The sequence below is a fragment of the Rutilus rutilus genome (assembly GCF_951802725.1).
Source record: "Rutilus rutilus genome assembly, chromosome: 25".
Classification (NCBI taxonomy): domain Eukaryota; kingdom Metazoa; phylum Chordata; class Actinopteri; order Cypriniformes; family Leuciscidae; genus Rutilus; species Rutilus rutilus.
In genome coordinates, this window is record NC_140229.1 from 17,202,174 (window position 1) to 17,228,454 (window position 26,281).

The window sequence follows — 26,281 nt, forward strand, 5'->3', positions numbered from 1 at the left end:
AAACTCATTTACATATTTGTTTCTTGTAAGCTAGGGAAGCAGTTTGATTTGACGGTCACTTACTGAATTGTGACAGATAGAATAGAAGATAGATAGAATAAACTCATTTACATATTTGTTTCTTGTAAGCTAGGGAAGCAGTTTGATTTGACGGTCACTTACTGAATTGTGACAGATAGAATAGAAGATAGATAGAATAAACTCATTTACATATTCGTTTCTTGTAAGCTAGGAAAGCAGTTTGATTTGACGGTCACTTACTGAATTGTGACAGATAGAATAGAAGATAGATAGAATAAACTCATTTACATATTTGTTTCTTGTAAGCTGTGCCCTTGTTCCGGACAAAGTCTCTTATGTTTTGGCTTGTCCGTGAAGCAAGAATGGGGTGGTCTGCCTTCTTGCAAGCCTCACATTCAGTCAAAGTTGCCAGCTTCCCTTTTGTGATGTGGTTTCCAAAGAATTTCATGACTGATTTGACCTCTGAAGCGGTCCATGGTCTTTTTACATAGGCCCTTTTTTTCTTTGGTCTGTCAAGCTCTATTAGAAATGTATTAGATGGTTAAAGTACAACATAGTTAAATCCAATGTATATAAGAGAGAAATGAATACCAAGGTAATGCAAAGTTGAAACAAAACCAGACATACCTTTAACTTTAGTGGATGAAGTAGCATCTCTGCAGACTTGTTCATCTCGCACATGTTCACCTATACCGTGTAAAAAAATTTAATTAAAACCTTTTTTCATGGCATATTTACCAAATTTCATTGCATATGAAATCATATGACATTGTTTCCCTCTCAAAAATCAGTTGCATGCTGCATAAGAAACATATACTACACTTTTATTCATAGATGATTTTAAAGGCACAGTATGTAACTGTAAGTTGTGCCGCTACAGGTCGCTTATTCAAAAAGATAAAAGGCGTAGCTTGATGCAGTGAATGATTATGGAATCTCATTCAATAGGGACAGAGACAGAGACTTGAGGACAGAGACTTGGGGTTTCCACGGAGGAGAGAGGTGAGGGGGCCGGTGATGACACTGTAGTTCTTGATGAAGAGATAGATGTTATCAAAACCAAGAAATCTCTGGAGTTCCCTTATGGTGGTGGGAATTTAGGATAGTATCCACCTTCCTTTCATCCATGGTGCCTTGTTTGTTTATGACGTACCAGAGGAACTGGATCTCTGACTGATGGAACTGGCACTTCTCTGCTTTCAAGAATAGTTGATCCAAACTCCGGGAATAAATGAGGATGTTGTTGTAGTAGACCAGTACAAATCAGTGGAGGAAATTCCGGAGCACCTCATGCGTGAAGTCTTGGAACACGGAGGTGGCTTTTACCAGCCCATCAAAAGGTATTTCACGAGTTCACACTTACATATAATTAGATAGAGTTAAGGTTTATGTGTATTTGGTGTGCTGTCCAGGGCAGGGGTTTTGAGCACGGAATTTGGCCCGAACCCAGAGTACTCCCCCCTGTTGTGGTAGGAATAGTAAGAAGTCAGGAGATGGGGTGGTGGAGGGATGCTGATAAACTGTCAACAAACAGAGGCAGGTCTGCTGTATATATACCTCTTATCGTTAATGGAGTTGATTTAACTGAATGCCCTCCTCTCGTGTTAATTAGGTTAATTATCTGAACATGCTCCTCCCAAACTTTGTTAATAAAACATCATTCAATGTGGCCTGTAGGTGTTACCACGTAGTTGTTTCAGGGCTGAGTGAACTAAAGGAAGGGGATCTCGGAACTATGAGGCATTTATTCTATCTAACTTATTTGTAAGTGTGAACTCGTGAAATCACAATTCTCCAGTGGCAGTCATCTTTGTTGTAAACTAATTCAACCCAAGCGCTCTTTGGTTATGTGGATGATTACGTAATTGTAGATCATCTGTCCATCATTCGTATTCGTACTCCTCAACGGATCAAGTCCAGACCGAACTTCCCGAACAAAGAAATGTTGTGGGCGGGGTTCGGGCTGGCATCCAGGCTAGTGATATCCAAGGAGCAAACAAGGAACACGGAACCAGGAAATCGATTGGGAGGTAGGTAGCACAGGTAAGTAGCTCATCGGAACGTCACGAAAGTCCTTGTCGCAGTCGAGACCTGACAATGACTGTGTCTGGTGTCAGCTTATACAGAGGTTATATGGTTGATGAGATGATTGGATAAGTGAAAGGTGCAGGAGATTAGAAGTCTGGTAAGGCTGAATGGAGTGAGGGTGGAGCATGGTGATTCCTTGACACTTGACACATTATGCTTGACATAGTGATGCAACTAATCAGGGGTGAAAAATGTTACATGCAAGACCTGAGAGAAGTTTTCTCTGTAGGGTGTCTCGGCTGACCCTGAGAAAGAGGGCGAAAAGCTCATATATGCTGGAGGTACTGGGAGTAGAGCAGCTGCTCCTCCAAGTTACAAAGAGCCAGCTAGGGTGGTTCAGGCATCTGGTTAGGATACCTCCCGGATGGCTTCCAGAGGATTTTTTTCCAGGCATATCTAACTGGAAAGGGACTCTGGGGAAGACCTAGAACATGCTTAAGGGATGATATCTTTCTGCAAGCCTGGGGACAATTTTGGTTCCCACAGTAGGAGCTGGAGAAAGTGGCTGGGGAAAGGAAAGTATGGAAAGCCCTACTTGGCCTGCTGCCACCGTGGACTGGTTCAGGGTAAGTGGAGGAAAATGGTTGGATGAATGGTAACAAGGTAACATTAATAAAATGTTGATTTCTCATCCAAAACAGTTTTAGTTGATGCTTAAAGTTATGTTTGACCAGCAGTAATTGCAACTTTTGTCCAGTGTCTAATCCTGCTCCCGGAGGGTCATTGCTCTGCAGTTAGCTCCAACCCCAATTAAACACACCTGCTTCATATTTTAACCAGGATATATCAAATATTGTCCAGCTATTATCTTTGCCTCCCCTCACATACCCTTGCGTTCTCCCCTTCACACTTTGAAAATCCGTTTCTGACTGCAATAAGATCCATCACACAGACAGAATGCTAAAATGAACTAAAATTAATCATCATACATACACGTTTACACAAATATTAAATAACATTAACCATTACTGATTGAGTTGAGCTCCAGAGGTCTGGCTCCATTGGAGTCTTCATCGCTGTCAATGTCCTGGTCGTCATCTTCGTCTGTAAAATCTTAGAAAACACAATGGAAAAATAAGCTTAACATTGCTCATTTCATGTTAGTTAGTACTCATTACTTAATTGATTAAAAAATTGTATAGTAACTGTACCTTGGATTTCATCAAGAGATTTTCCTTTTAATTCTGTCAGCTTACCCTTTTCAAGGGCTAGAAGCAGTTTTGAAATTTTGGTCACCTGGATGGTTGCCTCAGGTAGTCTGTAATATTCTCTATGCACATTAATATTGTGGCCTAGAAAGTCTGCCAGTTGGTCCAGTTCATTATTTTTTAAATTAAGAATTTGGGAAGTTGTTGCAACTTGTTTCCTCAGTTGTGTCGATCTCAAGTACTCTGGGTGAGTTGCACCACACTCAGCAGCAAACCTCTTGAGACAGTCGTGACCTCTGTAGTAGCTAGAGCACTTTGGAATGGCAAAGAGGAATTCATTTTCTTGCAGTACTCCACATTGTGCCCGCTTCTCAATAAGCATTTCCAGAGCTTTTGTGATGTCTGGGTTGAGCAAAACAGCTACTTTTCGTCCTCTTTTTCCTTTTAGCTCAACTCGTGTAAAATATTTGCACAAGCTCTTCTCATAAGCTGAAAGACCCAGCTCGTCAGATGTGTAAGAGTCATCTCTTTGGAGGAAATTTTTTAAAGGCATCTTGGAGACCTCTCCAACCCGTCGTCTGTTGAACAGGATGATCCTGGTCATTGTTAGCTTGGTGAGACATGCATAGTTGCACTCTGAGGTATTTTGGCTAAGTTCCTGGAAGGCCGATTCTGCACTTCTTTGTAAATAGTCATTAAGCTTTTCAATGTCTTGAGTGAGTGGCATTTTGGTCGGCTTGTTGTATTTCGAATCATTAATGGTGCTTAACGCTGAGTTAGATATGAATTCCGACCACTTTGATTTGTACAGTTTCTGGAATGCTTCTGCACTGCTTGCCAACTCTGCATTTTCAGCAATAAGAGCATGACATTGGATAATTTCGCTAACTTTTAAGAGGGAGTGTCCGATTTTTAAAGCTAAGCTTGGAATTTGGAAAGAATGTGTATTTTCATGAAACCCTGCAGTTTCTCTAACTGCTTGAATGACATTCATGAAATTTGCTGGCTTCATGGCATCATCCAGAGATGCAGATGGGCATTTTTTACGCAGTGTTATCATGAATCTGCCAAGCTCACGGACCTTCTGGCGGATGTATTCATGCTTTGAAGTGTGAAATCCGTGGCGATTATATAGGGACTGAGCAAATTGAAGAAGGCCAGAATCATGTCTCACAACATGGGCAATTTCATCTTCATTCATTTTACTCAATATTTTCATTAACCCTTCCTCTGTTTTACCAGAGAAGCAAGATTTGGCCACTGCAGCAATGGTGAGGACTCTCTGTCTGCCCTCAGTAGCTTTATCTATCTTAGCTGGTTTGGACTTGCATCCTCTCATGTGCCTCCACAGCTCATTTCGCAAAAACATTCCCTTGCAATACAAGCAGTATTCATATGTCTTCTGGGTTGAACCTGTGTTTTTAAATGCTCGTCGTTTTACTTTTAATGTACCTTCTCCCTTTTTAAGAACATTGTTGTTGTGGTTGAAGTTGCCTCTGTTTCTCAATTTTTCAAGCAGTTGTTTTCTTATTTTCGATTTTGCAGGTAAACTCAGAGCCTTTGCTATATCCATGTCTTCTTTGGCATGGACTTTAAAGTGTCTTGAAATTTTGGACTGAGGTTCTCCACACACAAAGCAAAAATTCTGCCATGCTTTGGCAAGTGTTGATGATGTTTGAGTTTCTGAATAGCTGTCAGGAAAGTAAATTTTTTGTGTTGTATCTTGAACTTCTGTGTAGTCCATAGAAATAGGCTCATCTGGTGTCGTTTCATCTGGTGTCGTTTCTACATGTATTTTACATGTAATTGATGCATCAAGTGGACTACTGACTGAGTTTTCACTTTCACTGTCTGTGTCATTATCAGATGCAGAACAGGGGACATATTCCTCTCCAGAGGACCTTTCATCCCCCTCACTTTCATCAGCTGATGCTGATGTATACTGAAGAAACAGTGTAGTAGATTTATAGAATTAAATTTCATATGCATGCATAGAAATTTATTAAATATATTTTAATGTAATTATTTATGGTAATTGCTTACATCATTTCGTAGTTTTTCAAAACATTTTGCATGCCATACTGTGAAGCAACCTGAGAAGTAAAAATCATTTAATCAGTTCAAATGAGATTTTCAAATATGGTAAATGTAATTTGATTATTTCACAATAACAAACTGTTCACCATTCATTGTTGTTGAGAACTGGACTATAATTTAGTGTTATTCAAAATATCTATAAAAAAATCCAGACAATTTAAAAATTACCTATACATTTGACTCCAGACCACTTTAGAGAGGAGAATGGTCCATGGCAAGCAAGACACTTCTCAAAAGAGGACAGTTGTTCAGGTTTTATAGTGTGTTTCTTACAAACTGAAAGAAAGCAGAAAATAAACACTTTCACTTTTGAAATTGATAGATTCAGCTAATGTCCTTAGCTATCCTTGTCAGGATAAATCACACTGAGAGGGTGATTAAACTCAACAAAACTTTATTGAACACTAGGGTGTGTGAACCTTGACTGGTGTCACGATTTGATTAGAATAGGATTATCATGTCAACAATTCGGTTCAATTTAATATCACAGTGCATTGATGGTGTGTTGCATGATTTTGATTACATAAACTGAATTTGCGTTGCATGATTTTGACTACATTTGAAAGAGGGTGGCAAACCAACATGAGGAAAAAAGGTAAAGTGTGGCTCTTACCTGATGTACCTTGAGCAGGCTCATCGGCTTGACTGAATTCTTTAGGGTGCCAATGGGCTGGATCACGCTCTGGAGTGGCCTCATGGGCTGGATCACGCTCTGGAGTGGCCTCATGGGCTGGATCACGCTCTGGAGTGGCCTCATGGGCTCGATGACGCTCTGGAGTGGCCTCATGGGCTCGATCACGCTCTGGAGTGGCCTCATGGGCTCGATCACGCTCTGGAGTGGCCTCATGGGCTCGATCACGCTCTGGAGTGGATTCTGTTGTGTTAATAGAAGTTGTGTTGTGTGATTTTGACTAAATTCAAGAGGGCTGCAAACCAACATCAGGAAAAGAAAATAAGAAAAGCGGTGCTCTTACCTAATGTACATAAAGCGGGCTCATGGGTTGGAGCAGATTCTACAGTATGTTCTTTGGCAGGAACGGGCTCTGGAGCTGATTCATGGGCAGGAGTGGGCTTTGGAGAGGACTGTTTTCAAAATATATTCAAAAGTATATTCTTAATACATAATACCCAGATAGCAGACAGACGTCAATTCAACATTGATTTTTAGTTGTAAAGGTCTGTATCAGTTAGGGGTGTAACGGTACGCGTAATCGTGTTGAACCGTTTGGTACGAGGCTTTCGGTTCGGTGTTACGCATTTTCAAACCGAACGGTTATTTCAAATGTACGCGCGTCGCGAGTAGGAAATTTCTCTGGCATTTCTTTCTTTTTGCTGTATCGAAAACATACCGAACCGTGACACAAGTGTATCGTTTTGAACTGAACCGTGAATTTTGTGAACTGTTACACCCCTAGTATCAGTCATGAACTTTTGTAAACATACCTTGTTTTTTGACGTTGTGTTAACACGCCACGGCAATCCAGTTCCTCCATAATCATATGTGACTTCTTCTTCAAAAAAAATGTCCTTTATTGCAAATAAACATAAATGAGGGAGGCCATCAACTTCAAGTTTTTTCATTTTTGCGTTGGGTTTTGCGTCATCATTGACGCGTCTTCCTAGGGACCCATCATCCATTAAGGCATCAATACTGAAAAGAAGTAAATAATAAAACAATCATATAAATTAATAGGCTACTTCTTACAGTATTTCTGAATCATATGGCTGGTTAAAAATAATCCTCCAATTAATTACAATCTCTTTTTAATAATCTTAATAATAATTCCTAAAACTCCAAGATTATTTATGATAATATAACAGAGAGGAAGATCAACTAAGCAAAGAACTTGTTGCATATATAGGTAAACAGGTATTACAAAAAAGCAGTAACATTTCACTGAAAATGTGCCCAAATAAAATCTTAAATTTATGGTCAACTATTTCACAGATGAAAATACATGGCTTAAAGAAGGAAATTAGAAAAAAAAAGTGTTCTGGTTTTAAAATAAAACTACCCCTTCAGTAGCTAATGCTAAATAGGGGAATAATAAGTAATCAATTCTTCCTTACCCCTCATTTACACTGCAAATGTCTGCGGCGCATTACGGCTGCAACACGGCTACCGGAGCTGATCGCGCCCATTCTAGTCAATGCTTGTGTTTACACCGGGCGCGACGCGGTGCGTTTCAGAAGCTTCCCAGAAGCGGCTCTCCGCACCGCTTCGCTAAAAATAGGCGCCTAGTCTATTTTTGACGGACGCGCGTCCAAGTCGCACTGGTAATACAAAATAAAAGTAAAAAAAAAAAACTCAATTTCAAAATAAAGACCTAGGAGGTAAAAAAAAGTAAATTTTCAGGGTATTTTTTTATTTATTAAGCACATAAATATGTAAATGTATTTTTAGTATACTTATAGCACACACACACACAAACAAATTTCCAATACATTAAATTATATTTTTTTTCCTCTATGGTGGACATTTAAGTGTATTAACTATGCCGGCAACAGCACAACAAAATAGGACATATCAAAAAACATAACAATAAACACAATTACACCGGACAAAACATAAACATTTAGCCATGGTATCTAGAAACCCCAAAATCAAGAAAAAACACGTCGGGGTCAGGCAAATAACGTGGTCTCACGCATCCAGTCGCTCCGCTTCTGATATGCTCCCGGTGTGAGTTGGCACCGCGTGAAGGACGGAATAAAACCTTGTCGCAGCCGTAATGCGCCGCAGACGTGTGCAGTGTAAATGAGGGGTTAGAAGTAATGCTTTAAACATACTTTAAGAATAAGACTTTGCATGGTCACTAGTACTCACCAGAAATCTATATTGTGGTGCCTGAAGTTGTATGCATACGGATTGTTAACCTGTTTTTCCACAAGTTTTCCTTTATACTCCAAAATAAAGTCTCCTTTCGCTATGCTTTGGGTAGCAAATACTCCATGTCCTGACAAAAAAAAAAATAGGCATCATTAAAAGTCATTAAGTATGTATATAATTGAGTCATTCCGTGCCATAATTTTTTTTTTTTGTGGAAAAAATCTAGACTCAAATGTTTCATTTTGATCATTTTTCTTCTGATGAAAGAAGTACATGTATGATGAAGAAAGGTAAAATATTAAATGGAGCCAAATTACTGGTGAGTAAAAATGACTTTATAAGATGGCAGTAGGCATGTGCCGGTATCAAATTTTCATGCTGCGATTAATTGATTGTAGGGCTGTAATCTCTCAGTCGTCTAGTCGATTAATTGGTCGATACGTTCTTGCTCGACCAAAATTCTGATTGGTCGATGTGTTTGCCGTGTTAATTTCATCAGGTGGAAAGCAGGAATTGCTAATGGGGGTGTTTTCAGAGCACTCCTGTTTCGCAGGTAACAGTCTGTCTTCAGAACAACCCCCTTGTTTTCGAGACGAGAAGCGCCGCGCCATGTCTTTACAATTTGAACACATTATTCTCAGTGTACACACACTGGCGGCGTCTGACTGTCCGCGGCGCCCAGCAACAGCTCAGGACCGCGTTCAAAATCTTGCCGCACCACAGAGCGCTATTTACATAGTTTTATATTTAATTGACATTATATTTGTCTCAAATCGTCGTTAATGTATATACTGCCTTCACCATGTGCTGCAATATACATTTAGTTTTACATTCATTCACAGAAATCAGCTGATAGAATGAAAATTGCAGATGTTATCGGAATTATAGGTGAGATTCTCAATTCATTCAGTTTTCTTTGGTTGATTACAGCCCTAATTGATTGAGCTTTTATCACAGTATACAGTATTATCACAATATATTATTTGCACAAGAGAAACGGATAGATTGGGTGGGGATGTAAAAAAACCCGGTAACTAAACAGAATTTTATTCATTTTAGTGACAACATAATGTACCATGTAATAATAATAATAATAATTCATTACATTTAGGGATGGGGCCGATCCGATCCAGTATCGGGACCCGATACCAGCGTAATTCACGTATCGGATTTTCCCGATCCAACCTGCGGAGATTTCCGATATCCATGAGTCATGTCTGCGCTCGCTTTAACGTCTGCTGAAATGACTCCAAAAGTGATTCCCGCTGGATAGTCTGCTAGCTGGCTGCAAACTGCGGAATGGATTTCCTGAACGGAGGCGCGGCTCAATGAGACACAGAGTTATGAGACACGCTCCCGCTCAGGAAATCCATTCCGCAGTTTGCGGCTAGCCAACAACGTCTGCTGTGTGGATAAACTTCACACTGGAAACACCGCAGAGCAAGACAGCAAAATGCAATGATGCAATAAGTCCTTTGAAGCTCCCTCGCGTCGTACAACACAACGAACTCAATAAAACATTTAAAAAAGCACAACGTTACTGTGCGTTCACACCAAACGCGAATAGCGCGTCAAATTCACGTCTACCGCGTCTAGTTGGACGCTTGAATATTTTGAATCCATTCGCGTGTCCAGAGAAAAATTGACGTGCGTAAAAAGCAAAAGTTTGAAGCGAAGTCGACGCGCGTCTGAGGCAAAATCCGCTTGTTTGTTTGCACGATGCTGATGTTGATCGAGCATTTACTGCATCGGAGCGAGGATCACCCTTCAGATAGTGTGTGTGTGTAATATGTTTACACTTGCACTTTTCTTTCAAGACGCAAGTATTTGACATTTTGGGAATGTAATAAATATTGACATGACAATCAATTTGAAACCTCAGTTGCATATTTGTTTTCAGAATGGGATTTTTCCTGTTAACAGGATTTCCTGTTTTTCTGACTTCCTTTTCTGACCTTATAACTTACCTCAAGTTGCCTTTTGGGACATACATGCATACATAGGCTACATACATAACATATTATTACTTGCCTGTTGAGAGAAGTTTATTTCAGCCTCATATAAAATAAACAAAAATGAAATTAATAATAATATTAAAGCAAACACAGCTCTGGTATCGGAATAGTATCGGTATCGGCCGATATCCAAATTCAGGTATCGGGATCGGATCGGAAGTGAAAAAATGTGGATCGGTGCATCCCTAATTACATTTATATAGCGCTTTTCTCGGCACTCAAAGCGCTTTACATAGCTGGGGGAATCTCCTCAACCACCACCAATGTGCAGCATCCACTTGGATGATGCGACGGCAGCCATATTGCCCCAGAACGCCCACCACACACCAGCTTACTGGTGGAGAGGAGACAGAGTGATGACAATGTACAATGTTTACATGGTACAATGACTGGTAGGCTACTGTTTGTATTATTGCTCAACACAATTTTCACGATTTCAATTCAATACTTGGGATTTGATTTCAGTCTTGACTCATTTGAATAAATATTATGTAGGCTACAGTTACAGTAGATAGCCCATGTTATTTTTTCTCATGAAAAAAAAAAAAAAAATCAAACATGTAAGTAACCATACAGAGAGCCCTATCAGCTGGTATTATTAAAGGTTAAAAATAACACATTAAATCAAACATAATGTGGTTTTCATTATAATAACAATTATGTAAGGACACAAGTAAAAATATAATGAATATGTAATAAAGGGCACCTATTCAGCAAAATACTCCTCTATAGCTATTTCTTCTAGTCGACTAACGTGCTGGTCATTAAATGGCTTTGCTGAGGTAAATGTGTTTTTTCCCTCAAATTTCCCATGTGAGGATTGCTTACATTAGACTAGAGTGCGCACTGCGCTGCATGCTCACAGTGCTTATAAACATGTGGCGATTGTTTACATCAGAGTGTGCACGTGTTTCGTGCAGATACGCAGTGTTTGTTTAAGCGGTTAATGGAAAATAAGCTAATGCGCGTTCTAAAAATCTAAATTCGGATCTATTATTTTTCACGGTATTTTAAAGTGCCCGCGATAACAATATTGTGAATATTCATTACTGCGATTTATCGCATTACCAAATACCGGCACATGTCTAGATGGCAGCATAGTTTTACACAGAGATTGTTAGGTCTATTTGTGAAACCTGTTCAAAAGTCAATTGAAGAGTTCAATCCAGTTGTTTCAACTGGTTTTGAAGAGTTTTAGAACGTTTGAGCAGTGTGTATGATTGTCAACAATCAGGCACTATCTAAAATAGGGATGGGCATTTTTCAAAAATATTGCTTTCGAATAATCAGGCTCATAAAAATAGAATATACGAATATTTGTTTATTTAAATGAAGTTTAACAAAAAATACTATTTTTTTTATATATATTTTAATATATATAAAGTATTTTTATATTATTTTATAAAGTATTCGTATATTATATTTATAAAGTATATTCTGGTCCATTCTCATTCGTGTTTCTTCTGCCGGAATCTCTTCATCATCTGGGTCTGATTCCGGTTCATACATGTACGGCTTAATGCCATACAGAACAGCGGGTCTCTCACTCTCAGCCATTCTGCTTCTACTGACTGTTTATTGCCATAGGTATGCAAATTATTATTTTTTAAGTTACGCCCTCATCCAAAAGCAGGGCGGGGATATGCAGCTCATTCCCATTTAAGGTGGTACACACCAAAACAGCTCTTTTTAAAACAGGCCTCAGTGTTTCCCACAGACTATAAATCAATTTGTGGCGGGTGGTAATAATCTCCGTTGATAATCTGTTACACAGAACTTTATTATATTAAATATTAATCAAAAATGATTCACACCTTCACAAAATCCAAATATTCAGTGTAAGAGTAAAAATTACATAACATTATTTATAGTAAGTTTATTTGATTCACAGCTTATTTACAGTTTTGACCTCGACAACCCAACTGCATTTACCGCAAACAGTCTAAACTAAAAGATTGTTTTGGTTGAATCGGTTTAAAGGAGTCATTAGTTCGCGAATCGGACGTGTCATTAGCGGACTTGTACGCGTTGAGTGATTATCCGGCAGTTTAGGACATCGCACAAGATTTGTCAACACAGAAAACATTTCATCATTGGATAGGTTTTTGTTTAGTTTATTGAAAGTGTTTTTTATGTCAGCTGAATGGGCAGAACGCTTTTCAGAGAAGAAGGCAAGGTAAAAAAGTTTTTTTTTGCACAATTCACACCCAGCGGTAATTCAGGAAAAAAATATCCGAATGCTCCACGTGAAACTTCGTTCTTCCGATCTTTTACCATTGTGTCAATTCTCAATTGATTTAGATTAATAAGCGCGAGGGAGTGAGAGAGAGCAAGACAGTTTGAAGACGCGCGCGCGACCGGGCCTCTCTCTCTGCTCGTTCTTTCAGTAATATGCGATTTTCCTCAGACATACGTTTTTCTCCCACACAAAAACAGAATTTTATTCCAAATATGTAAAATTCCGCAAAATTCCGCGTTGACACTAGATTCCGCGTTAATTTGCCAATTCCGCGATTCCGTGATCGCGGAAATTATAGGGCCCTAGTTTAGGATGTTTGCATGGAAGGATTGTACAGGGAGAATACAGATATAAAATCTGCTGACTCGTTAAGTGATTCTTTCCCTCATTAAAATCAGATAATTTCCAATTAATTCTAAATACTAGGGAATACCAATATGGTGGCACAGTGGCTTCCCTATTTATGGTGTCATGAGCAATCCAGTCATTTATATAGATCAGTGGCGTGAACGCAGTTTGATTTTGGGAATGCTGCTAGTTATTATCAGGACTAAACAGGATCTAGAATGCAAACAACATGTCTGGATTTTAATTAGAGAAATGTTAATTGATAAACATACATTAGAATAAATAAAATTACTTACCTTTCACATCATTTATAAAAACAGCTTGGATACAATTCTTGTCTCTACTCTCCTGTATATAAAACAAGGCCTCTTCAATGGGGGTACGTCCGCCCTTTGATCTTGTACAGATCCTTGTCACTAAATGAACAAAACATTGAAGATTAACATCTAAGGCTACATGACATTCAACAAAAACTTTTAAATGAATAAAAAAAAATATATATATGTAGCTATAGAATTACACCACATGTCCTTGTAAACCATGATTGTGTTTACACAAACACATTTGATAGAGATGAACTGTCGGCTATAGAACTACATACACAAGTCCTGCTAAACCATGTGTCCTTGTAAACCATGATTGTGTTTACACAAACACATTTGATAGAGATGAACTGTCGGCTATAGAACTACAAGTCCTGCTAAACCATGTGTCCTTGTAAACCATGATTGTGTTTACACAAACACATTTGATAGAGATGAACTGTCGGCTATAGAACTACATACACAAGTCCTGCTAAACCACGTGTCCTTGTAAACCATGATTGTGTTTACACAAACACATTTGATAGAGATGAACTGTCGGCTATAGAACTACATACACAAGTCCTGCTAAACCATGTGTCCTTGTAAACCATGATTGTGTTTACACAAACACATTTGATAGAGAGTAACTGTCGGCTATAGAACTACATACACAAGTCCTGCTAAACCATGTGTCCTTGTAAACCATGATTGTGTTTACACAAACACATTTGATAGAGATGAACTGTCGGCTATAGAACTACATACACAAGTCCTGCTAAACCATGTGTCCTTGTAAACCATGATTGTGTTTACACAAACACATTTGATAGAGATGAACTGTCGGCTATAGAACTACATACACAAGTCCTGCTAAACCATGTGTCCTTGTAAACCATGATTGTGTTTACACAAACACATTTGATAGAGATGAACTGTCGGCTATAGAACTACATACACAAGTCCTGCTAAACCATGTGTCCTTGTAAACCATGATTGTGTTTACACAAACACATTTGATAGAGATGAACTGTCGGCTATAGAACTACATACACAAGTCCTGCTAAACCACGTGTCCTTGTAAACCATGATTGTGTTTACACAAACACATTTGATAGAGAGTAACTGTCGGCTATAGAACTACATACACAAGTCCTGCTAAACCATGTGTCCTTGTAAACCATGATTGTGTTTACACAAACACATTTGATAGAGATGAACTGTCGGCTATAGAACTACATACACAAGTCCTGCTAAACCATGTGTCCTTGTAAACCATGATTGTGTTTACACAAACACATTTGATAGCTTCCATTTCATGTAGTAACACAAACACATTTGATAGAGATGAACTGTCGGTTATAGAACTACATACACAAGTCCTGCTAAACCATGTGTCCTTGTAAACCATGATTGTGTTTACACAAACACATTTGATAGAGATGAACTGTCGGCTATAGAACTACATACACAAGTCCTGCTAAACCATGTGTCCTTGTAAACCATGATTGTGTTTACACAAACACATTTGATAGAGATGAACTGTCGGCTATAGAACTACATACACAAGTCCTGCTAAACCATGTGTCCTTGTAAACCATGATTGTGTTTACACAAACACATTTGATAGAGAGGAACTGTCGGCTATAGAACTACATACACAAGTCCTGCTAAACCATGTGTCCTTGTAAACCATGATTGTGTTTACACAAACACATTTGATAGAGATGAACTGTCGGCTATAGAACTACATACACAAGTCCTGCTAAACCATGTGTCCTTGTAAACCATGATTGTGTTTACACAAACACATTTGATAGCTTCCATTTCATGTAATAACACGAAAAAGCTTTGATTTATATGCTTATTATTGTTTGATGATCATGTTTGATCTTATACACCTGATCAGTGCGTCTGACGCGATTGGATCTTTCACTTTATGAAAATAAGATTTTGATATTACTATTATCACCTTTATGAAAAATAATTTAGTACATAATTATAGATGATATAACTACTTACTTTTATTTGTCGAGCTTCTGTCTGTCCCTCCACTCTCCAGAAGCGCAGATAAACAGCTGACAGGACTTTCCCCGCGAAGGTTCTGTGGGACATTTCCATGTGTGGCGGGAAAGAGAGATGACGTGTACAGGTTTAAAGGATAATATATATATAAACGTAATAATATATATATATATATATACACTTATTCTCATAAGAGGCAGAGTGTTCATGATGGCCAGTTTCCAAAGTGTGAATTTATTTCTCTCACACAAAAAGGTCATTAGGGTGGCTAGAAAAAAGCCAAATTTGTTATACTATTTAAGCTATTATTATTTTTATTATACAATAATAGTGTACAAACACATTTGATAGAGAGGAACTGTCAGCTATAGAACTAACTTACATAACGTTACACAAGTCCTGCTAAATCACATTTTCTTGTACACTGATGTTTACACAAACATCTTGTGTACAATTAGCTTCCATTTCATGTAATAACGCACAAAAAGCTTTGATTTAACGTTATATGCTTATATAATGTTCGATGATCATGTTTGACGTTACACCTGATCACTGCGTCTGACGAGATCTCCTCAGGCAGGGATCGATTGGATCTTTCACTAACTTTATGAAAATAAGCTTTTGATATTACTATTATCACCTATATAAAAAATTATTTAGTTAATAATTATAGATGATATAACTACTTACTTTTAATTGTCGAGCTTCTGTGTCCCTCTCCAGAAGCGCAGATAAACAGCAAGCTGACAGGACTTTCCCCGCGAAAGTTCTGTAGGACATTTCAATGTGTGGCGGGAAAGTGATGATCACGTGTACAAGTTTAAAGGATAATATAAAAAATATTATTATTTTTTTCATTCAATCATTCTCATAAGACGCAGAATGTGCATGATGGCCAGAGTTTCTAATATGTGGTGAATTTATTTCTCTCACAAAAAGGTTATTAGCCGTTTAGAAAAAAGCCAACTTTTTTTTAGCATTTATAACAATAATAGTGTATACACAAACACGTTTGAGACAGTGAGGAACTGTCAGCTATATTACTACACACAAGTCCTGCTAAACCACATGTCCTATAATAGCCTAACGTTACAATGATTGATTGTACACAAACACGTTTATGACCATTTTGTTGACAGCAAGGAACTCCACTCTCACCCGTCTTCAAAGCGCTGCAAATCTTTCTCCCTCGCGCATATTAATCAAAATCAATTGCATGGTAAAAGGGTGGAATAAGACCGAAGTTTCACGTGGAGCATTCTGAGATTTTTTTTCCTGAATTACAGCTGGGTGTGAATTGTGCTAAAAAAAAGTTGCCTTATCTTCTCTGAAAAGCGTTCCGCACATTCAGCTGACATAAACCACACTCTCAATAAACAAACAAAAAACTATCCAGTAATGACCACAAATCTTGTGCGATGTCCTAAACTGCTGTGATAATCACACAACGCGTCGTAGCCTATAACGTTACACACGTGCTAAAAATGTACGTCCGATTCGCGAACTATATGACTCCTTTATACCGATTCAATTGAATTAGCAGCTAATGGTTCAAACAACGGATCTGTTCAACACTGAATTCACAAAACGTCTGAATCGGTGTATAACAATTACAAATCGGTAACACTTTACAATAAGGTTCCATTTATTAAACTCTAGTTAACGACATCAGTTAACATTAATTATTACTATTAACTGATAAACTGCACTTCTATTTATTAATCTTTGTTAATTCACCAAATTTTAATAGTAGTCTATAAATCAAAAGTTGTATTTGTTAACATTAGTTAGCATAATGCACTGTGAAGTGACATGAACAAACAATGAACAGCTGTATTTTTATTAACTAAGAATAACAAAGATTAATAAATGCAGTAAAAAATGTATCGCTCATGCATGGTTCATGTTAGTTATAGGCTACATTAATGTTAACAAATCACATTTACTCAGAACACCTCTTAATATGATAACATAAGTGAGCTTACCCCATTTGTTTTTAGTAAGAGTGTTAGCAAGATTTAACCTTAATAAACTACAGTATTTACAGTATTTTCAGGTTACTTACATGACAATGTGAAGAAAAGTAACCCAAAAAACTTTTTGTTAAGATTAAGACTGAGGTGAAACCAGAAAAAAATGGCAAAGCAAGTTGTTGTTAGCTAGCTGCTAATTGTATTCAATTGTATGTGGTAGAAAATATAGACAATTAGTTAAAATGTACTTTTTTTTATTCTATTTTTTTATATTGATATATACCAAAATAATTATTAGGTCTAGCAAAGAAGGATTTTATCTTACAAAGCTATGAAATCCAGTGGTAAAATCACAGCTTTAAAAAAAAAAAGAAGGCAAGAAAGGACGACAGCCACCACCAAAGACCAATTTTGACCCAGGAAAAACCCGTGGGTTCATTCTCACTGCATTCTAATAGGCTTCATCATGCAGTGCTTTTGGAGTATTTAATTTTTTTTTGCAAAAGTGACAATGTCAGCTCGCACAGATCTCTAAAAACTGCACAATTTGCCTTATAGATATTTGCAGGCACTGGCTTCAAACATAAGAACTCATCATTCTCCAGCCATTTTTCATTAAACTTGCATGCATTACTCATTTTAAACTGGAGTCTATTCAGATAGCTCAAGTTCTGCTTTCTGCTTCTGTCGGATAACGCACTAAATAGGAAAAAAAAATTCTAGATCTGTCCATGATTGTATCTTGATGGGACATGTACAGTACATTCATGCTTGCACATCATATATAACAAGTGTTGAACACTAGTGTGTACTGCAGTGTAAATGCTGACAGGGGAGGGTATAAAGGGGTAGGTAGGGTATAACCACTGGTCACCTGATGTGAGCAAACTATTTAAAAAAAATCATCATTTATACAAAAAAAAAAAAAAAAAAACATATATATATATATATATATATATATATAGGAAACGCATAGTCATGTTTTGTAAATGATTAGCTAGATCATTAACTAATCAATTGTAAATGACTTAACTGAATCTACAAAACTTACATAGAATAAAGAACATATCACTTATTAATAATTTATAATCCGATAGTCGTTTCATAAATGATTCGTTAATCATATATTATATATATAAATAAACATACATAAAATGTTACTATATCACTTGCTAATCATTTATGAATTTATGAGTTCATCATTAACTAACCATAACTTACTTACAACTGAACGTTATAAGTGTTACCCTCACTATAAAAACTAGACAACACCACTGTACACAGGTATTATATGTTAAGTCTCAAAAATCTTAATTTCAAATTGTAATAACAGTGTCTGTGTCAAAGTGTTCTCAATATTTTGTACATATACACCAAAATCATTACCTGGTTTGAGAGGAATATTTACACATTCACATCATGGTATGTAAGGTCATAGTTGTATTCATACACATTCACATCATGGTATGTAAGGTCATAGTTGTATTCATACACATTCACATCATGGTATGTAAGGTCATTTTTTAGAAAATGATCAAACTTCATATGGGCATTTATTTATGCCAGAAAATAACATATATGACCTCCGAATTACGGGGACACTGAGGTGTCCTCATAAACCTAGGTGTCCTCATAATGCTGGTGAGTAACCTGACATATTGTCCTTGTAAACCATATACACAAGCACACACACACACACACACACACACACACACACACACACACACACACACACACACACACACGTCTGGTTCACTATCTTTGTGGGGACTCTCCATAGACGTAATGGTTTTTATACCGTACAAACTGTATATTCTATCCCCTTACACTAACCCTACCCCTAAACCTACCCATCACACACACACACTAACCCTACCCCTAAACCTGCCCATCACACACACACACACACACACACACACACACACACACACACACACACACACACACACACACACACACACACACACACACACACTAACCCTACCCCTAAACCTACCCATCACAGGAAACATTCTGCATTTTTACTTTCTCAAAACAACTCATCCTGTGTGATTTATAAGCCTTTTGAAAAGTGGGGACCGCTGGCTGGTCCCCACAATGTAGGTGATCTCAGGTTTTACTATTCTTATGGGGACATTTGGTCCCCACAATGTAATATAAACAAGGGCACACATTACACACACACACACACACACACACAATCATAATAGCATTGTGTTCACAAGTACTCAATTCAACATTTTGCATTTTACATTTTACTCCAGTACTGAGCTGAAGAGTAACACTTTAGAGTTGACTCGGAAGTTTAATCTCAAACTTCAATATATTGTTCCCATATTTAGTATTGTGTTTAAAATGTCTCTTTACCTTTGTGACCTAATTTGATATGTCTATCTTCAGGGCAGAGTGATTTAAGTTTTATTCCCCAGGTATCCAGGCATTATACCAGGGCGTTTGTGCAAAATTCAATTAGTGTTTTGCTTTTTTTCTGCTCGCGCCCTAACACTGTTCCTCACAGGGACGGAGTGTAAATGGAACTTGAACGCAGTCAGATCCTAGAATAGAAACTCTAGAGGCGAGTGGCGACTCAGACTAGTTTACAGACATTATATTTACTCTCTTCTCCTTCTGCAATATAGATAGTGCCATAGGCAAGTCAGTTTCACTAAAGAACAGCGGATAGAGGTACAGAGAGAATTAATGTTCATGATCTCAGTGTCTTTGTCCTGGATCACTCAGACTGTGTTTAGGAACAGATGGACCATTAGTGCACTCAGGCTTTACATCTGCACACATCAAACCTGGTCTAAATATAGTCAGGGGATTGAAGGTGACGTCACATATCTCTTATATGACCAGTGTGACCTGTAAAATTGTGCGTGAGACCACACGCATGTGCTCTGTCACCATAAACACATAAGGGCAAGCCTTATGCAGATACATTTTTAATGGCGTATTGAAACTGCAATACTGCCAGGCACCACTAGTTGGCAGCACTAGTGCTCACCTTCCCGCCTCGCTCTTTTTCCTTTTGTTCTTTGATTCTATTCTATTCTCTCCTCTCCTCATCTGACATGTTTTTTCATCTGTAGCCCTTTTTCCTTTTCTCACGCTTTGTCTCCTTAACTGACTTCTCTGTATTTTTTTATTTTTTATTTTTTTTATACTGTAATCATTTTTATGATTTTAATGTTTGATACTGTTATGTGATTGTTGTTTTCCACATATATCTGACCTAAATCAGACATCTGCTCCATCAGCTTTGGCTGCGTGACAGATTCTCGTCACACATACAGCCAGCAAACTGTTCACCTTGGCAGTCAGGCGAGTCACTGCGGTTTTCCTTTCGAATGTCTCCACTGAACACTGTTAGCTTTAATGCCATCAGTTGGCTGTCAATCATCGTCTCTTTTACCCTACCTAACCACCCCACCATCCAATTCGCACATGGACCCGTAGGATAGCATATCAAGGGTTAAAGACACCAACCCCACCCTTTCAGAATCTCACTGTGACCTATATAATCCAAAATGGCTGCTATAGAGCTTCATATATGAAAATGTATCTCACCCCTCCCTTTCTTGTTTTCCATCCTCCTTCTCTTTCTCTTCTTATTCTCTTTCTGCATTCATTCATTACTGGGATTTGACTTGAAATCATTTTAATGTGCTTTTACATGTCCTTTCATATTTTCAAGTGGTCAAGAACAGGGTTTTTTTTTCAGTGTAGCTCTGCAGAATGAGCGTTTTGATTTAAATGGATATATGAGGATGCTGTCAGCTGATCCGAAGTCCCGTGGTCTCCATCAGGAGCATGGTGTTAACAGCAGGCGCATTCGCTTAATGTGGGTGTGTGGTTTTGGACTGGTGTGTGATGATCAGTGTGTCTCACCGTGTGTTTCTCTGCAGGGATGAACTCTGTTAATCCTTCGCCTCTGAGCTTAACACAGATCAGATCGGCAGCTTGGGTTATTTGTTTCTTTTTCTGGCATGTGCCGTAGGAAGTTCACCTCACAATGGCACAAATTTGTGTCAGGAAGTTTTATCATAACTCCCCCTGTCAACCTCCATCGATTGAACGAATGTTGTATTTATTTATGAATTGGTTGTATTTGCTTTGTGTTTGCATGAAAGTCACTGTGGACAAATGTCATTTTATTCCTTATGAAACTTAAATCAATCTCAGTCTAACAACTAGAAAGTAGGCCTCATTGGTCTCATTTAAAAAAGATTATCTCATATTAGTTTTATAGCAAACTTCATGAGTTGAGTGACTTCTAAGAAATGGTTAGTTATGGCTGTGCTTTGATAATAATGATGCATTTTATTAAAACATGAGAGGAAGATGAACTTATGACTTTTGGCATCTTAAGATATTTGTATATTTTCATATAGTTAATGTCTCATTGCATTTTTTGCTACTGGTGGTAAAGCTGCAAACTCTTCAGCGGAACTGAACAGTGTAGTGTATCATATGTCAGATCGATGTGATCATTTTTGAATTTGCTGTAGTTTAGAAACGGGTCAATCAGATTATTTGCTCTTCACAGGCTCACTGACATGTCAACTTAAAGTACTTAGTTAGCTAGTTCTGTGATCCTAAAATATGACATAAATGTAGATGATTGATTCTCAATGAATTCATATTGGTACAAACCCCATTTTCAGACAACGGAATCCCTTCTATGTGCTTCAGGTTGGCTTATAGCCGTTGAATATTAAGATTTGATATTTGAATGGCTACCAAAAAACAATTTTTTTATTTTTTATTTTTTTATTTAGCCACCCCCTTAGAAAACATAAAGTTAATTACATGCTTGAGGTCACAGCCAGATCAGACTGTCTCCCTTAAACTGCCGGCCCACTGCCTCAGTCATCACTTCAAAGTATTATTCTGCCTGAGGGCACAGACAGCCAATCAGCTTTGAGAACTAGATGTAGCTGCTAGCTGATTGGAAGAGGTTTGTGGGAGTCTCCAGGTAAAACTCTTTGCTCACCCTTGTGAAAAAAATAAAAACATCCCCACCACTGTTGTTTTCCCCTCTTGTTGAAGTCAGCAACATAGACAATTTAGCCAGATAGCTAGATAGCTATAGATAGATAGCTAGATAGCTAGATAGATAGATAGATAGATAGATAGATAGATAGATAGATAGATAGATAGATAGATAGATAGATAGATAGATAGATAGATTTATTGATAGGTACATAGTACATAGATAGTTACATAGATAGATACATAGATAGATACATTGATAAATACACAGATATATTTATCGATAGGTACATAGTACATAGATAGTTACATAGATAGATAGATACATAGATAGATACACACATATTATTTAATCTTTTCTGATAAGCATAGAAAGTCTGGTTGTCTGAAGTGACGTCTTCATCCCTGTTAAATTACAGTCACCCTCATTAGCCCTTATGAGAGCAATCTCAAACATACGCTGCAGATTACATGGCTGTGTGTAAAACGTGTACAGTGTGGAATCACACTTCCATGGCTGTTTAGAGCAGAACCAGAGAGAGAGAGGCGTCTTATCTCCTCACCCTGCCCTTCATCTGTCAGTCTGTCACAACTCAATTAGCTTCAGGCTAACCCCACAAAATGGCTTCCGTCACCTCATCACCACCTCATGTTCACATTCGAATATGGAGAAATGGATGGGATAACGGTGGTTGTTTGTGCATAGAACGACTACAAATACTTACCAGGTGCTTTTTTCAGGTCTTCTAAAGATGTTTAGCCTACTGTATTGTAGATAAATTAATAGCATGTGAGCAAAACCCTTGTGAAAAGATCGTACACTTTTTAAAACGGGTACATATTACAGAAATAATACGTTTTAAAATAATATGAACGTGTACTCTCTTTAAGTAGCCCTTTCTATCATCATTATTAATGCATTATCTGCACGTACATTTAAAAAAATATTCTTTTAAGATTTGAAGTAGCCTACACTATGGTTACAAAATACATTTTATTGCATTAGATATCAAACCCTGTCTCATTTAGAAAGAAAGTTAGCACAAACACCTTTTCAAGCATAATATTTTACTGAAATATTAACATTTTATGTTCAAAATTATGTCAGAGTGTTTGGACACTGGTTAACAAATGTGTATGTGATGAACTACACCTGTGATTACTCTACTATAGGACATTATACATCTTAAATTAACTATGAGACCAGTTGGGTAGTTGCAGAAATAGTTATAAATTTGATGTTATATGATTCATAAGTATAGTCCAAGTGTCCAAATACTTTTGGGGCAACTGTATTGAGGCTGAAAATGAATCACTGGTTATGTGGGCAGCAGATTTCCAATAATAGGTGACATTATACGGTTTCTGTTTGTTGTTTGTTGTGTAAGGATTCACCACCTTGCTTCCTACACATAATTCATGAGTAAATCTCTCCAGGAAAAAAGAAACACCCACTTTCTGCTAATCGAATGTGAAGGAGGTGTGTGGTTTAGTGTGTGAATCTGGGGCAGTTGTCCTGGTCATAGTCAGTGCTGATGTGATTGGTATGATGGTGGGGTGGGTCGCTACAGTGTGAGGTCACATCCTCATGAAGCCTTCAGGCCGTGTGTATCTGAATGATCATCTGTATCTGTTACGATACTTCTGTCTGACCCAGATGTGTGTATTAGACCGACTCGCTGACTGACAGAACTAGATTACACGATATTGTCTCTCCCTTTTTCCATGCCAGCTTGTATCGACTGTGACATCAGACCAGTCAGTGGCTCGACCCACAATCAGATGGCGGGGGGGGGGGGGGCATAATCAGGCTGAATGAAAAAAATAAATAGTGGAGGGTAGTCCTGCACAAACAACAACACATTTGACCGACTGAATGGTCATCTGCCTCTTAAGCCCTTCCCACACTCGCCCCCTCACACTCTCACAGCTGTTTATGCCACCATTATAAAAAACACTATAGCACACATATCCAAAACAGCCAGAGAATGAAACACTAGATAGCATTTAGATAACACATTTAATTGAAAAGGAACAATTGGGGGAAAAATTTGCACTTGCATTCGTGTTATACGTGATGCAGATAAAAATAACATGCGGTCTTATTGCAAACCATTTCCTTCCACTGTTCACCCTACAAAATGTCGTCATCCCTTCTTTGTCCGTTGCCATAGTTACCTTGCTCCTTGTTCATGATGAGGTTCCTCTCCCCCAGCCTGTGTGTTCATGTGTGTGTGTGGTTGTGTGTTCTTGCTGCAGGCATCTCTCCATGTGTGTTATCATACACACTTTGATACCTGCCAGAAAGACGAACAAAAGAATGAAAATAAAAGCATGCAAGGAACCAGGCGGGATTGATTCAGAAGGAACGCGAACAGAAGGACTAAAAGGGGGATGGGGGAGAATGACAGTAATCTTCTTACATTGATGCTACTCTGTGTGCTGCTTTAAACATGATATAGTCTTGGCACGAAGCTGAAAGAAAAGACGATACTCTGAACGGATGATAGACTCAGTGGGTTGCGTACAATTATTTTCAGTACATTTCCTACTCCACTGACCTGCGAAATGCTCACAGCTGCTGCTCAGGTGGGTTAAGGTCGGGCTGTAAGCCTGCGGTAGAGAAATGCAGACTGGCATGTAGGTTTAGGGATGCGAGGTTGCTATGGATACGGCCACGGTGGATGAAAGTGGGGGGACAGACTGGTTTTATGAACCCACGCTCTGCGGAGCCTCTGCGGTCTATGAATATTATATAGGACAAGGACTCACTCCACTGACGAGAATCTATAAATATAGACAGCCTTTGAAAGAAACGATGTATAGCAGAAAAAGGAAGGTGTTTGGCAGTAGGGAGAGAGAAAAAAAAAGATGGTGGGGGTTTAGTGGGAAAAGCTGACGTCATGTTGCTTCCCTTTGGTAAGCGTTAAGTGGGGCAATGAAGCATTGCTTTTCTTAGAGGACTTCATAAATCTTTCACACTTGCAATCTGCTGCAGGGCCTAAAGCAAGGAATGGATTGTTTTTTGAGGGTTTTTGTTATTTTAGTTACAATCTTGGTGATTTTGGGGGGATTTTCTATGTGGTTGTGTTTGACTCTATTTTTCTCAAGAATTAACACTTTGGATTTGATTTATTTGTCACTATCACATTTGCTTTTACATTACACACGCACAAAGCTGAGATGAAGAGAAAGACAATCACACCGTCTCCATCCTTTTAGGGTCTCAAAATGTCGTTTTTGGATGCTCAAAATCCCTGTGTTGGTGGGAGGGCTCGGCTGACGGCCTTGTTTCCATGACAACAGCAGCTGCAGAGGGTTTTTTGTGGCTGTCGACTCTATATTCAGTGTGTCTGAGCAGGGTGGAGGGGGGGAGGAAAGGAGGAAAGGAATGGAGGGGTGGGGTGCTCGTTCGCATGGCAGATGGAGTCCTTTTATTCCTTGCTTGCGTTTTCTCACTGAATGACTTCAGTGCTGTCTCACAAAGCAAAGAGAAGCCGCAAATCTGTGTCCTGAAACACCGAACCCATCCGGTTTTGTGAGCAAATTAGTGCACGAAAAATCCAGTTCTTTTGAGGAATGCATTAGAGCCATCTGACAGCGATGAGGAAGATGGTTTTGATGTGTGCATGATTCGGAAGAACCAACCTGCCGGGTATGAAGGACGTTACTGGTCAGCTGTCCTTTTACCAGATAATTGTCTGCAGTGTTTTAAGAGGGAATGACCTTTCCCTGATGGAATGACCAGTGGCACTGTGTAATGGCAGCTGAAAAGACCATCTGCCCTGCTAGTGTGTAGCGATGCTTCTGTTCGTGTGGGGCATTTACTGGCAATCCACGTGATCTGGGCTCTGATCAATGACCTTGTTTATGCTGGTTAACAGGCAGCTCTGATTGAACCGCCTAAACAGAGCCATTCAGTGTTGCCAGATAGTACAATCAGAGATGAGAGAGCTTTTTTTAATATCATTTTATGTTTGTGATGTAAAATGAAAAGCAAGTTAAAATAGGTATAATATTTCTATAATTATTTTGGGGTCAGTGAGATTTAAAGACATTCTTATTTTTATTTTTATTATCCTCCGGTTTCACAGATGAGGCTTAAGCCGAGTCCCAGACTAAAACATTTGAGCTGTTTTAGATGAAAGCAACTTGCACTGACATATCTTAAAATATGTCAGTGCCATTTTTTTTGTCTTA

General features: G+C 38.3%; 2 protein-coding genes across 3 annotated transcripts; both read right to left on the reverse strand.

Annotated features, from left to right (window-relative positions):
- Positions 1-246: 246 nt before the first annotated feature.
- On the reverse strand, positions 247-4,647 carry LOC311285264 (uncharacterized protein). Of its 2 annotated transcripts, none has more exons than XM_084400842.1 (4): positions 3,261-4,647; positions 3,079-3,162; positions 649-708; positions 247-540 (listed from the first exon to the last, which is right to left on the reverse strand). In XM_084400842.1, the coding sequence occupies exons 1-4, from the start codon at positions 4,624-4,626 to the stop codon at positions 302-304; spliced, it is 1,749 nt and encodes a 582-aa protein (XP_084256968.1). In that variant the 5' UTR covers positions 4,627-4,647; the 3' UTR covers positions 247-301. The 2 variants fall into 2 exon arrangements, with proteins under 2 accessions (XP_084256968.1, XP_084256967.1); XM_084400841.1 differs by having other exon boundaries at positions 3,073-3,162.
- A 1-nt stretch (position 4,648) lies between these two features.
- On the reverse strand, positions 4,649-6,992 carry LOC311284815 (uncharacterized protein; the record flags this gene model as incomplete). The annotated part of the gene is made up of 7 exons (XM_084400027.1): positions 4,649-4,656; positions 4,710-5,199; positions 5,301-5,350; positions 5,523-5,630; positions 5,968-6,228; positions 6,329-6,437; positions 6,798-6,992. The coding sequence occupies 7 exons, from the start codon at positions 6,990-6,992 to the stop codon at positions 4,649-4,651; spliced, it is 1,221 nt and encodes a 406-aa protein (XP_084256153.1).
- Between the last annotated feature and the right edge of the window lie 19,289 nt (positions 6,993-26,281).